Below are 15,460 nucleotides of genomic sequence, written 5' to 3' on the forward strand. Positions count from 1 at the left end.
CAGACTATAGAAGATTTAGGATTTTTGCCTGGAAGTGTTTGCATAGATACTTTTATACCCCAAGCAGACTCCAAAAAAATTTTTCCTTGGGTAGATGGCAAATGTTGGAGGTGTGATGGGGAAGAAAGTAACTATGAATATATGTTTTGGGAGTTGAATGAGTTGGCAAAATACTCTGTCAGGAATACTGGGTAAGCAAATGAGTGCAACTAAAGAATTTTTTTTGAGCTGGGATACAGGATCTGAATTAATTAGACATAATAAGGCCTTGTTAAGTTTAGTTCAGGTGGCAGCCAAAAAAGCAGCGCCTGGAAAATGGAAGTAAAAAAAAAAATCTAAACCAACTATACTTGAAGTAGTGAATATTGTAACGGAGGTAAAAGAACAGGAAGTGGGGTCTTTAGATAAGGATCGGAAAAAAATATTTATGGGGGAAAAATGGAAATTGTGAGAACAGTACATGCAGGAAAATTTTTGGAGGAGAAATGAAGTTAAAGAGAAGGCAGGAATTGAATAATTTATGTAATGTTGCCTAGATAATAGGATATGTAACAATATATGTGATGTATGTTTGTAAATGTGAACTTGTTAATACGGTTTGATTACTTTTCTATAAATGCATGTTTACCTATCTCACAAGTTCGGTAAAGGTATTTAAAGAAAAAAAAGTTTTTTTGTTTTGTTTTTATTTTTTACTAGTGGACCAAAATGCATTATGGTGACCTCATTTCTGCTTGCAACTAACATATCATTTAAAGTATATGGATTTTAACATGTTTACTCATTTACTCACTAAAAAAGCTTCAGATACATATTTTAACTTTTTCACTTCTCAACAAATGGAGCAACCTGGGGCAGTAGCTGACTACATCAACCATCATGCATTCAACCTGTGTTCATAATTTTCATAATTTTTCATTAATGCTTTTTTGTCTTCCTGTGTTCAGAAATGCTCAACAGGCCTCGGAGAACACTACTGTGAATACTCAGGATTTCTATAGAATGTCATTTTGCTTGCTGTCTGTTTGTTTTGTCCTGCAGTATTTATTTCCTTGTTTGTGAAATCTAATCATACACACAATGTGTGAATTTTTGACTGCCATCTTTTTTTTTTTTTTTTTTCTTACTAATATTTATATCCCATTCCACACATGTTTCCCGGTTTCTTAAAACACTTTGTTTTGGCTTTTAAGCATACCTTTTTCACTTGATGATATTAAAGCTATAACAACCCTTAATTTTAATAATAACTTAAATTCCATAAAACAAACTCTTAATAAATGGAATGTTTTTTCACTATGGAAGAGAAACTCTCCTTAATTAAAATGATTATCCTTCATAAAATTATATGTATAATACAGTCTTTATCCCTCTCACTCCCAGAAATGTGAAATATTATAATTCTTTTTCTGAGATTTTTTATAGTTTCATAATAAGCCTAGATTTGCTTCAGACCATCACATTAGAGATTGGACATCGGGTGATAATGGTCTTCCAGATTTAGAATTATATTCCTTATCTTCAGTTGCTAAGACAGTAATTTTGTGGTTAAATAACAATTATAATGCCAAATGGAAAGATATTCGGGGAGTTATTTCGTATAAATCCAATAATTTAACAAAATCATATCATACCAAAATAGCTAGTAATACATTTTCTTGGTTAGTAAAAGACTATTTTAGTGAAAACAAAAACAAATCAGTTGACACTTATTATATTAATGCAATAACAACCTCCTTTTAAAATTTTAATTTTCAGGAACCCTGAATATAAAGCATGGAATTTCTTTGTATTTCCAGTTGTCTATACTCAAACTAGTATTAATATATTTAATTTAACAACAATTTAACAACAATGACTACATTTAAAGACAAAAAACTGTTATACTGGTATCAAGTAACTAGACAATGGGAAGTTACAAAATCTTGACCATCTCATTAATAAGTTTGAGTTGAGCAAAGATATGTGGTTAGAATTTCAAAAGTGTAGAGAGTTTGTTTAACATAAGATTAATCTAATCTAATGCAACCAATAGTTAGAAATTATTTCCCCACATTCATTGATTTACTGATTATTCTAATGCACCACAATATAATTGGAAAGGGACTTCTATCTAAAATAAATAAGGTATTTAAGAAATTAACAGTGTGTCACAGAGAAAGCTATTAGGATTATTTTGGACTTGTTAATAATAACTCCCCAAGTGAAGGTGATAAAAAACTAATACTCCACTCGTCAAAACAAACTACTTCATTACTAAGGTGGAGGATATTCTCTTGGAAGTTCTTGCATAGAACCTTCATCACACCTCATAAAGTTGAATTGATGCATAATAAAGATATAGGATGCTGGAGATGTAAACTCAATGTTAAAGCTCACTGGCAGCATATGTTTTACGATTGTATAGAACTTAAAACATATTGGGATAGTATGAATTCTCTCTTGTAGTATGTTTTAATGATAAATTTATGCTGATCAAATTTCTTATTTTATTTAGTACACATATTCCTACTTGTGTTATGAAAATAAAATACCGTCTTTTATGGTGCATCTTAACAATATCAGGAAAGGTCATCACCAAGAGCTGGAAGAATCGGACTACTCTACTATGAAGGAATTTATACATTTGGCAACTGAAGTCTGTCATATTGAACTATTCATGATCAAGACAAGAACATTTAGAATAACCTTTTCATATAATGTTGAAATTCAATGATCTGCTGGATAAATAGACTTTAATAATTAACTAACAACTACTCATCACATTTCTTTTTCTGTTTAAAGAGCTTTGTTTTATAGTAGACACAATTGTGAATAATTACTTTAGTTTATTATTGTTCTTTTAGGTATGCATATTTGTTTTATAATATTTCGGTACTTGCGTATTATCGCAACCAGATTTTCGTGGCAATAGCGGTTGCTTGCCAATCAGGAAATATGGTCGTGAAAGTAGTTGAATTGCAAAACAGTGTGTTTTCTTTACCAGAAGAGATCATTTTCCACAATGCTAGCAAAACAAACTACAAAGCATACTGTTATTGTTTCTTCGTGCTCTTTACTGGCAGCATGTCGCTTCTTGCAAGTCTGCCCAGTGAACATTCCATTTTTGTGTCAGCCAATGCTGTCAAATAATGCTCATACATATTTTTGGAAATCACAGCTGTGTCACTTCTATCCTGGGACTGCTACAAGACAGTATGTAGCAATTGCTGAAAGTTCCCAATCCACATACTAAAAAGTTTTGCTTTACCAAAATGTTATTTCCTGTGCCTGTGTTTTCCTTCTGTGAAGGATTCCTTTGTCACGCTGCAAACACTGCATTCATCAGCAAGGCAGCATCCATGACAGTTAAAGTGTGAGCCTGTAATACAGGTAAAACACGAACAGGATTTATTGTATTTTTTTCAACTGCTGCAGCTAATCTATAGCTTCTGAAATGCAAAGCGGACTTTGATTCACACCTTACACTGTTTAATGCAGTCGTTACTATTCAAGTATGGGAATTTCGCAACCGTGAAAATCTGGTTGCGATAATGCGTAAGTACCAATATTTCTATTACATGAATGTTTTTGCTGTTAAAATTTTCAATAAAAACAATTAAGTTTTCATTTTTTTAAAAAACTAATGCGTACATTTTTTTTTTGTTCACATAAATGCTTTGAATATTTCAGCTGTGGTCTTTTTGATACCCAGCATTTTAAACTGTATTACACGTCTGCTTTTTAGATGGTCTCCAGAATTCTGAGACATTTTGCACAGTATGTAGCTCTGTTTTTTTTGTGAAGGGGCCCATCCACAAGCATGTTGTGATTCATTGTTGAAGATACAGCTGGAGAACTGCAAAGAAAATTGTGTGTGAAAATGTATATGTAAATAACACTAAAATGACATGCAAATAATGGAGAGCAGTCCGATTAAGACATAATGAGATGTAAATGTATGCTTGTGAAATAGTGACAATTTATAGTTGTAAATGGTTGAAGGCTTGCAGCAAGTTGCACCTCATTATAAAAACAAAATGCCTGCGCAAAGTTATGACGTTTCATCAACAAATATGGTTGCAAAAACAATAGCATTTGATCAGCAGCATTTACTGTAAGTGTTACTGCCTCACAATTCAAGGGGCATAACTAAAAACCGTACAGGTAGAGTATTGCATACTGCCAGTTAACTAACCAGAAGCTGATGGACAGTTTTTGTGTGGGCACTGATATTATGTGAACATTGGTTGATATATATGGGCTGTAAATGGAATCAAGAGGAATGTATAGACATCCTACGTTAGTGGAGACCAAGATGCATGTTGCCGTTAGCTGCAGGGTCCTTTCATAGACAGAAGGTACCATAGATATATCACAGGTTTCTGCTTGTAGGGTACTTGGCACACTTCTTGATGTGCTACTTGTACACATCGATAAGCATATCTATTTCTTCAGCAAGCTAAGGGAGAGAGCCACTGCCTGGCTTCTGTGTTGTCATCTGCTTCCTCGAAGTATTGAGTGCTATAGATTTTATACATGTGGCAGTGAAAGCTCTGCAGGGTGTACTTTCCTACCAGTTTGTCAATTGCAAGTGCTGATGCTCTTTAAACTGTCAGGCACTGTGCTACAAATGGGGGTTGATAACCAGTGAGTCTGCACAAAATCCTGGTAGTGACGATGATTCACACTTCTGACGTCTGTGCCACCACTTTCCACATAATGAAATATGATAGGACCACTTAGATAGTAACTTTAGACAGCCTGGTAATCTGACACTTATGTGGCTGTATAGAGCATGAACACATATTTGCCGCAGTATGTGCCTACTGTGTTTCAGATGATGCAGGGTATCCAATGGAGCCTTGGTTGATACTGCCTGTATGGAATCCACACGGCATGGATGAACAGCAGGGTAACAGCACCTGCATGAAAACCAGAAACAACATAGGATATGTTTTGGCTGCTGAAAGCCCAGATGTTATGTTGTCCTATCTCACCTTCATTCTTAGTGGTTGGGTTCGGAACAGATCCTCAATTCCAACTCAGCCATATACTAAAGATCAATGACTTCCACTGGCTCATGGCTGTATCCCTATCCCATCATGCTCTAGTGAAGCTCCCCAGATCTCGTTTGCCACTAAACAGATTGGAGGCTTCCATCTTGGCTCTGGCTAAGTGATCAACATTTTATTACCTTTTTACCTTTATTATCCCTTTATTGTTGGAAAATATTTCTTGTTCACTTAAAATATAGTTAGCATTTACTTTCTTGTACTTTTTGTAGTTTCTTAGTAAAGTTTGTTGCTGAAAAAAAAGCTTGTTTCATATATAATTATACTGTAGTTTTTTAATGTGTTAAATAGTTGCTGTGGCAGTTTTTTGTTTGTTTGTGTGTGTGTGTGTGTGTGTGTGTGTGTGTGTGTGTGTGTGTGTGTGTGTATGCACGTGCTCTGTGAATTAAGCATGTCCAAGGAGCATAAAGAAATCAAGCCTTTGGGTTTTAAAAAGTGTACTAGAGGCAGCCAGAAGATGTTTATCACGGACTCCCTTACTATGTGTTTACTGCTTGGGAGCAGTACATCTTTCATGCTCGATCTGCCACTCTTTTAGCTCTAGAATGCTGTTAGAGCATAAAAACAAACTAATTGTAAAAGGTTTGTTGAAGTCCCCCTTCCAAGAAGCTCTAGCAGAAGGTCCGGGCACTTCAGGATCAGTGAAATCTCCTTCATCCAAATTGGACAAGTCCACTAAAAGATCTTCTCCCTCTTCAGGGCAACAGAGCCTGTTAAAAAGTTAATTAAAATTTCATCTCCGGCTCTGACTACTTTGGAACTGATGAAATCTGCTTCATCAGCCCCAGCTTTATCGGTGCCAGCGGAGTTTGAACTCAGGAGCCGGTCCCCAGAATTGGAGCCGGTTACTCCTGTTTTGAGGTTGCCTATCTTATAGTTGGTAAGATCTCCTATCCTCTCCTCTAAGTCCTCCAGGAGTCTTTCGGACGATGATGTGGATAGGGTGGTGCGTAGGCTACTAAAGACACCGGCGCTGGCTAAACTCGTCTTGGCTCCAACCCACAGGGATTCGGAGCCAGCCAAGACCCATCCCACTGACACTGATTCCTCCTCCAAGCCGACCCGTGATTTTGGAGCTGGAATGCTTGGAACTGACTGTTGTGGAACCATTGGTGCCAAAAGCCATCCTGGCATCTTGGGAACCAACATCTACTCCGGCATCCTCTGTTCTGTCCGAGGAGTCTAGGAGCCGATGCTCTCCAGTTGGGTATGAGGAAGGGAGTCTGATCGGACAGTTGTCGGATCTGGCCCTGCCTCTCAGGGCTTTGGCGCGGATGAGCTCGGCTCCTGCATTGGCTTCAGAGCCGACCCCCTTGGTCTCAGGGATTTCTTCTGAGCCAGAGATGTCTTATCAGGGGAAGGGGGCTTTTGAGTTGAAGAGGTGGGTGCTGTCTCCTCAGACAGCTCCACTCAGGGGTTCTGACATTCCTCCCCCTAAGGCACCAGCGTCCGTCTCTGCACCACACCATCTGCAGACCAGCGGAGACCCTAGGCCTTCGGGTACACGATCGAGTGAACCCCTCTCTTCCAAAATGTCTCCAGAATACGTTTCTCAAGAGGTCCCTCATAAGAGACTCTGCAAGAGGAAGCATTTGGACTCCCCAGATGAGTCAGTCACCTCGGACACAGACCTCGATGAGTCAGAAGGGTCCCCATGATCACCCTCTGAGGATGTCTCCTTTGTAGACATCCTAGAAATCCTTAGGCAGAGAAGCAGCTGGAAGCCCATCAACCCTTCTGATGAGGAGTCTGTTTACCTGAAGGCCTTTGGGTCTCACCCTTCAGCCACTTGGGTGTCTCTGCCTTTCGAAGAAGTTATGGAACTAGTTAGTCGAAAGGCATGGGAGTCTCCAGATGCAGTGGAACCTGTCCCGCAGAGGCCAAATATCACAGCCCCCTAAAGACTTCTTGACTGAGGGTGTCCTTGTAGATGTTATGGTGGTAGCAGCAACCACTAAGAAGGAACTTTCTGAAACATTCTTGTCTGTCCATCCACTGAACAAGGATTCTTGTATGATGGACAGATATGAGATGCACATATTTTGTCAGCGACTTTGCACTCAGATCGCTAAACTATCTGACTCATTTTACAGTGCTACAAAGAGATCTCCTAAAGGAGCTAGGAGATACTCTCCAAGGTACAACAGCTGCAGCAGTATCAGGCAAGGTTTCCTCTCAGCTCTCCACCTTAAATTCTGTGGTCAGCTCCTCCATGAGGCTCATTTCCTCTGCAGCAGATGGGGTGAGCAGAGCAGCAGGTTTAGGAATTTCCCTGAAGAGACATTCCTGGGTATGCTTGTGCGATTTTGCGGAACCTTTCAAATCTTCCTTTATTAATGCCCCATTCGATGGCTTGTTCTTGTTCGGGGCAAAAGTTAAGGACATGCTAACCAGGTGTGAACAAGAAGGAAAAACTCTCTCTGCCGTAGGAGTCCATTTTTCCGTACCTTCTAGACCTCATGCAACAGGCCAGAAGGGGGGAAAGATGTGGTTCTGTAAATCCCAGAGAGTTTTTCAGGATGCACGTAGTTTCTCTTCCCCTAGGGGCCAAGGGGGGAGTACAAATGGAAGACACCGTCCCCGCGGCAGAGTGGATCCGCAAAATCAGGACGACAGGGATTCTTTCCATGGTAGGCCCTTTCAGCGCTCCTGAAGGGAGGCCTGTCTGTCCACCTCTGGAGGCAGTCTGGTGTCAGTTGTCATTGCACCTAGAAGCCTGGCTAGAAGTAACAAAAGACAAGTTGGTACAAAGCATCATATCCAGAGGCTATTCCATACCCTTTTCTCTCCCCGTGCCAAACATAAAGAAAATCCCAGACATTCCACCCAGTCAAAGGGATCAAGCAACTCTAGAAATTCAGAGGTTGCTAGACAAAAGAGTCATCCAAAGAGTCCCCACAGACCAAATAGGATCCGGAACTTGCTCAAGATTATTTTTAGTGCCAAAAAGAACAGGACTGTAGGCCAATTTTGGATCTCAGCAGATTAAATGAATCAGTAAAAGAGACCAAGTTCCAGATGGTGACACTGCAGTCGATTCTTCCCTTTTTGGGAAAAGACAATTGGATATGCTGTATAGACCTCCAGGATGCATACTACCATGTAAAGATGGACAGACCATCCAGGAGTCATCTGTCCTTCTGGCTGGGAACCAGTCATTACCAGTTTTGAGCTCTGCCCTTTGGTCTCACTACAGCCCCCAGAGTGTTCACCAAGTGCGTGGCAGTAGTCATGGCTCATCTGAGATGTCTAGGATTCAGAGTATTTCCATATCTAGACGACTGGCTCCTAACTGCCACCACCAAGCATCGACTACTGGAATCAAGAGCAGCACTCACTCTCTCTGCTCTCACTTGGGAATCACAATAAATTACAAAAAATCTGCCTTGTTGCCATCACAGATCTAGACACCGTAAACATGAAGGCAAAATTTCCTACAGAAAGGGTCCTAGTTCTGTGACAGCAAGTTTCTAGCCTTCTCTCCAAAAGAAAAGTACAGGCAAGAACATCTTGAAAGTCTTGGGAACCATGGCAGCTGCGAAAGTTCAGTTCCACTAGCACACATGCACATGAGAATTCTACAATGGCTACTATTCACCCAGTGGTCATTATAGGAACTACCCATGTCTCACCAAATTCTGTTAACAGAGTCCTACAAGAAGGAACTTATCTGGTGTCTTCACTCCAGTCACGTAACATCAGGTCAGCCATTTTGTCCCCCTCAGCTGGTGGCCACAGTGACCAATGATGCATCCCAGATAGGGTGGGGGGATGTTATCTGGGCAGGACAGTTCAAGGTACTTGGCAGGATCATTTGGCCCATTTGCACATCAATATCCTAGAGATGAGAGTGGTGCTTCTGACGTTGCAGGCACTCCAGGACTCTCTCCCGCTGGGAATAATTGCAATACAGACAGATAACATGTCAGTTGTCTGGTACATAAACAAGCAAGGAGGGACCAGGTCTTACCCCCTTTGTCTAGAGGCCCTTAGATTATGGCAGTGGGTGATCTCCTCCCAGAGTTTTCTAATAGCAGGGCACATCCTGGGGAGGTCCAATGTGATACTAGACAAACTCAGCAGAGAGATTCTCATGCCTCACGAGTGGTCCCTAAAACAAGAAGTAACGTAGAGGATCTTCTGCAAATGAGGCCAGCCTTGCTGCAACTTTTTTTGCTACTTCCATGAATGCGAAATACAGCAGCTATTTTGCCCTGAACCCCCTCCTGGGGAGTCACTAAGGGATGTACTTGTACACAATTGGCCCTTGGGACTCCTTTATGTCTTGCCTCCCTTTCCACTGATATCCAGGGTTCTCCAGAAAGCCAATTCGTTGGGAAGCAAGCTGATTCTCATTGCCCCATATTGGTCTCATCAGATTTGGTTCCCCTTCCTTTGACGTCATCTTCAGCAGGAGCCATGGGTTCTGGACCCAGTTTTAGATATTCTAACTCATACGTCTGGACGCTGCACCCTTGTCTTTGAACCCTCAAATTGGCAGCTTGGCTGCTCTGATTCCAAATATAGTGAGGCTTCCTAACCTCCCTCATTCGATCAAGCATATCTTCTCATAAAGCATCAACAAGAAAATTATATATCAGCAAATGGAAAAGGTTTTCTTCCTGGGCATTGACGACACATTGACCCCTTCTCTGCTCCTATATGTTCTGTTCTCAAATTTCTGGCAAAACTATTTAATGAAGGAGGAGCTGCAGCTACCATTCTTGTACAGTTAGCAGCAATATCTAATTTCCATATAAGCGATTTCCCCCCTAACTTGATGTCCCATAAACTATACAAAGCCTTCCTGAAGGGTACTAACTTGCTAAGATCACCCATATAAACACCCCTACCACCATGGGACCTAAACTTTGTTCTGTCCTGTTTGATACTCCCCCCCCCCCCTTTGAACCTGCGTCATCGTGTGAGCTAAAATGTTTAACGTGGAAAACAAGTATGATTGCCATCACTTCTGTCAGAAAAGTTTCAGAACTGCAAGCTTTATCAATCAAGCCACCATATATGTTTTTTCATAAAGATAGAGTATCCCTTCAAACAAACTCATCCTTCCTGCCAAAAGTATGTTCAGAGTCTAAACTAAATCAGTCTAGAGAGTTAGCATTTTTTTTTCCCAAATCATGGCAACAAGGCGGAATATAAGCTTCACCAATTGGATGTACATAGGCAATTACGCTTTACTTACATAGGACAAAAGGATTTCAGGACATCCGATCAGTTATTTGTGTCATTTTCAGAAGCAAAGAAAGGTGCCCCTATATCTAAGGTCACTCTTTCAAAATGGCTCTCAGATCGTGTTATATAACAAGGTTTTCCCCTTTAAAGTCAAAGCTCATTCTACAAGAGCCATGGCAACCTCTTCTGCCTTTAGAACTAGACTACCACTTGATAGCATTTGTGCTGCTGCAACTTGGGCAATGCCTCATACCTTTATCGCTCATTACAAAGTAGATTTGGCCTCCAGGGGCAGGTCCTCATTTGGGTCCACTGTTCTGAAGAATATACTCCCGTGAACCACCCAGGAAATATGGTGCTAGGGATGCTGTCCCAACCAGTAAGAATAAAGGCGAGATAGGACAACATAACATAAAGAAGTTATGTACTCACCATAATGTTCCATGTTTGTTGTCCGTTTCACCTTCATTCTTGCATCCCACTCTCCTTCCCCCTACCTATGGCTCCTGGAGGACAAAAGAGGGCAAAGAGATTCTTTCTCTGGCAAGTATGTTTCTGACCTTCTTCATTGTCTTCATTATATGTATTGATGGTACCATAGTTTCCCAATGGTATCGGCAAACAAGATCTTGGGAGCTTCACTAGAGCATGATGGGATAGGGATACAGCCACGAGCCAGTGGAAGTCCTCAGTCGAGCTTTAGTATATGGCCAAGTCGCAACAGAGGATCGGTTCCAAACCCAACCAATAAGAATGAAGGCGAGATGAACAACAAACATAGAACGTTATGGTGAGTACATAACTGTATGATTATGACCTGATGTTGCTTTTCTCTTTCAGGATTGGCAGAATGAAAAGTCATCTCTGCACACTGCTGCGTAATGCAGGAAAAACTTGTGGTATGGCAGAGTTGGTATGAGTGCATGTAGAGTGCCATTTGTAGGGCATTCTTCACTAATGCTACCTTTTCCATCATGTGTCTGCCACCTGTAGGTCATGAAGATCATAGTGATCTGGCTGCTGTCTGCAGCTGCGGTGTGCGAGAGGCCTGGGAGTGCCTTGTTGGAGTCCTCTCCCTAACAGGTAAATTGGCTTGAGATTGCCATTTGTGACTCTGCCACCACTGGAGAGAGATAGTGATTCATAGGGTTGTGTCCGACCAGGTAGCCAGTGTGGAACACGTACTGGAGTAAATTGCAGATTCTCTTGCCTGGCAATACCCTTACACCGGCCAAACTGCTCCATCTGATTGGGTCTGAATAAAGTCCATCTGGGTAGGTTGGCAGCAAGCACAATATCCACCCTATCCCTAGCTTAGATGTACCCCCATCCTGTTGTGCTCCAGCCTGTCCCACTACATGGTTCAGTCCTCCTCATCACCATTTGTCTGCCTTCTCTGTCTGTGCCCCGATCACCTTTCCCTCTCTAAGTTTATCCATACCCATTCTTGTTTGTACTCCTTTGTATTTGTTCATTTGCTCCTGCTCACTACACTTTCGCACATTTTCTTCCTGTGTACCTGTCACCCCTGCCCTCATGTCTTTCTGTATATAAAATGGGGGATGTATCCCTACAAAAATCGCCTTGTCTCCCCTCCCCCACTCTTTCCTCTGCACTACCCTTTTGTGTGCAACTCTGCTTGCTATATTCCCCCATTTCCTACTTTTTCATTTCCGTTCCCTTCAGTGAGACCATTAGGTGTGCAGTTTTGTGGGCACAAGATGACAGTAGCATACACCGTGGCACAGGTAATTAAGCACTTACTGGCACTCATTACAGCATGCTCTGACTTGCTGTCTCTACTACAACTATTCTGCAGTGCTTGTATTAACACAATGAATGTTGAATGTTTCACAAGATTGGAGCAAGCTGGTAATTGACCACAGCAGACAACCGTTTTGTTCTGCTTTTCTGTTGGTGTTTTTTTTTTTTTTTTTTTTTTGACTGACTCTGCTCCCCTGTTCTGAGCAGTGTCATCTGCTCTGACACATTTTGTTCACATCTGGTAATTTAAGAGTACATTTTGCTGCTGTGTAACACCGATGTGCAGCACACCCTTACCTGGGCATGCAGCGCATCTCTGTGAATTCTGTCCAGTTATTTTTGTCTGAGTTTAGTTCAGAGGGTTAAGGCAGCGAGTTGATAATGCAATTCATCCTGTTGTTCTTGGATTGGTTCCCTCTATTTCCATTTGCAAAGTATGTAAGTCTGATTGAGTCAGTTGACCAGACACTGCTTCTGCAATAATCCTGAGAGGAGACATTTGTACATAGTAGGATTACTCCATTACCAAGTGAATAAAACGTAGATGATATGTTTTGCCCTTCTGTTGTCTAATACTACAATCTGATTTTGAAGACCTTCAGCAGTGATAATTGTTTGGGATTTCTTCTTTTAGTGACCTCAGCTTGGCACATTTCTAAATACTTATCCCTTCCTGTGCTCAGAGGCATGAACACCTCTTACTGATGCGCTCTGTGATATTTATCAGACTAGGAAGGTATTCTCATTCTTCACCACTTGTTTCTTATTTCTTTTTTGCTACTCGAATCGTCTGTTTGATCATTGCTCACAGTGGGAACTTTCCCATATTTGGTGTTTAAAACTTCCATGAGTTCCTATGCTTGACAGACAAACCAGGAACCACACTGGCATTCTGTCTACTTCCTGAATGCAAAGCACCTCAGGTATTGGCATGAGTGTCAGCCATTTAACCCAGACACATGTAGGAGATTAAAGGAAAAGCTTTAGGCCTGTTTCATCTTTGTTAGAATGTTAGCTTTGGAGAGAGCCTGTTATATGGATCAGTTGGAGAGTCCCCTGCATGATCTTGAGCCAGTGGTGAAACAGCATGAGCAGGTAAGCAACTTTAGGCCAGACATTGGTTAAATTTTTCTCCTGCTAAGCCTGCCCACAAGGTGGTCTTAACATTTATTGTAAGCTTCCCCTTGATTAGTAAGGGTATTAGCTCACAAAATTTGTTGGCTGATTGAAAGAGGCGTATGAGAAAAGCACTCCTAGTGATGACCTGGATGGATATTCCAAGGTATCTGCACTACATTTCTTATGTTTTAGAACTGCTGGCTTGTACTGACACCTAGATTTTTCACTTAGAACAGTCCCTTGTGTCCCTATCAAGTTAATTCAGACTTTAGCAGCTTGAATCATGCTTTCAGGATATATATATATATATATATATATATATATATATATATATATATATATATACTGTGATGTTTGTCTTGAAGGCATGGCCAAAGCACTAATATGTTTTTAATACTGGATAAATACAAGATGTATTTTAACTTGCTCTGAGCTGCCAGAGTGTAGATTAATTTGGAGTTGCATATTACTGGTAGCTTTTTATCTGAGTGATTGTTTAAAAAAGACGCTTGAGATTCTGTCCCCCTTGTGCTGGCTTAGTGCTTGTACACTGTACAAGAGGTCAACTTCCCAGACCTTCCCCAAATCAGACCAAGTCAGACCATGACTCCAACAGTATTTAACACTGTTGAAAAGTGGTTTACCCAACATTGCCTCCTCCTAAATCCCAAAAAATCAAAATTGCTGCTTTTTGCTCCCACCCAAAAGTCACCAGAAATCCACTTTACAATTACCTCTAACAATGGAACTACTATTTCCCCTGAAACTACCACACGTCTCTTGGGCATTACCATAGATAATAAACTCAGCTAGGACTACCATATCAAGAATACCATCCAAACTGTTAATAAAAAACTAGGCTCCCTGTATAGAATCAAACCCTACCTCACACCACTAGCTAAAACCTCTATTGCCCAGACTCACCTCATTTCTACCCTATTCTATGCTTCTGCTATATACATCAATCTATCAAAACACAATCTAAACAAACTTGAAACTAGCTTTAACAGCATAGCCAGATTTGCCACAGGCAACCCTTTTAGAACCCACCACTGTCACAACCTTAAACAACTCGGATGGTCAGAACTACAAAACCATCTACTGTATAATCAACTGGTGATCATACAAAAAATTCTTCATCACCCAAATAATACCCCAATCCTCACTAACCTGATCTCCCCATATAAAGATCTTGCAACACTTCGCTCTGCAAATAAGTTACTAATTTCCAATATTAAATCTAATAATAAAGCTGGGGACTCACTTTTTACTAACGTTGTGGGCAAAATCTGGAACAAGCTTCCTATGACACTCCCATCTCTCTCATCTACGTCTCTTTTCAAGAAACACCTCAAAGAACATCAGAAATTCCTCTGGCTTTGTCCCTGTTCTAAACCAGACTGAACCTTACTTCTTCCCCCAATTTTTCTCTTCTTACTATACCCCTTCCTTCTGTGCTATGTCCTCTCTGCAACAAGATTCTATAGAAGCCATCTGTATACTAGCCAGTGCTTTTTTTCCCTCTACAACCTTCTTTTTCTCCTTTTTGTCTTATAGATGATAACAAACCCTTGAGTTTACCTGTACTTGTGTGTATCTTAAACTATGCATTGACTCTATGCTACTATTCTTAAACATAATTTTTATTTTTTTCTTTCCAAATATTGTTAATTCTCATATGTATAGCAATTTAGAATTTTTTTAAGTATTGTATTTTTTTTTAAGTATTGTAATTTTTTTTTGAAGTATTGTATTTTTTTAACTATTGTTTTCTGTAATTTTACTTTGCTTGGAGCTTATCTCTCTGGGCCTCTACCGAAAAGGGACATGTATCTAGCTAGACTAGCCCAGTCAACAAATGTAAAATAAAAAATAAATAAATACTGGACTAGATAGCCAGAAATAGTCTCTTTCTGACTAAATTACACTTGCGCAGTGTATGTGGTCATCTTGATGTGGACATTTCAAAGTGGTTATTATGAATGCAGACTAGCTTTGTAATGCTGCTAGTAACTATTCTAACCTGTCTTATAAAGCCCATATATTTTTTAATCGTATAAGTATTCATACAAGAGTCATATTTTCTTGTACTGTTACAACTGTTGTGTGAAAAGCATTGATTTTTTCCGAATGTATAGCAAGAGAGTATCTTTTTCCGAATGTATAGCAAGAGAGTATCTTTTGCCAGTTTCTAACATTTGTTACTTTTTGTTTTATCTTTTCTAGTGCTTATCAGAAATTTGGTGATCTACTGCCAGAGGGTCAGAAGAACGATGTCTTGAAGACGAGAGCTACAAAAGAGAAAATCCTTTCCTTGCCAGAGTTAAAGG

General features: G+C 40.3%; 1 protein-coding gene across 1 annotated transcript in view; it reads left to right on the forward strand.

The window, feature by feature from the left end:
- The window catches only part of CIB1 (calcium and integrin binding 1), a 633,343-nt gene that overhangs the window by 238,062 nt on the left and 379,821 nt on the right, over positions 1 to 15,460 (forward strand). Inside the window, exon 3 of the mRNA XM_044078285.1 lies at positions 15,357 to 15,459. Coding sequence (XP_043934220.1) covers positions 15,357 to 15,459 — 103 coding nt within the window. The remainder of the gene's footprint in view (positions 1 to 15,356; position 15,460) is intronic.

This window comes from Protopterus annectens, chromosome 7.part0, assembly GCF_019279795.1.
Source record: "Protopterus annectens isolate FY-2018-M chromosome 7.part0, PAN1.0, whole genome shotgun sequence".
Lineage (NCBI taxonomy): Eukaryota > Metazoa > Chordata > Ceratodontiformes > Protopteridae > Protopterus > Protopterus annectens.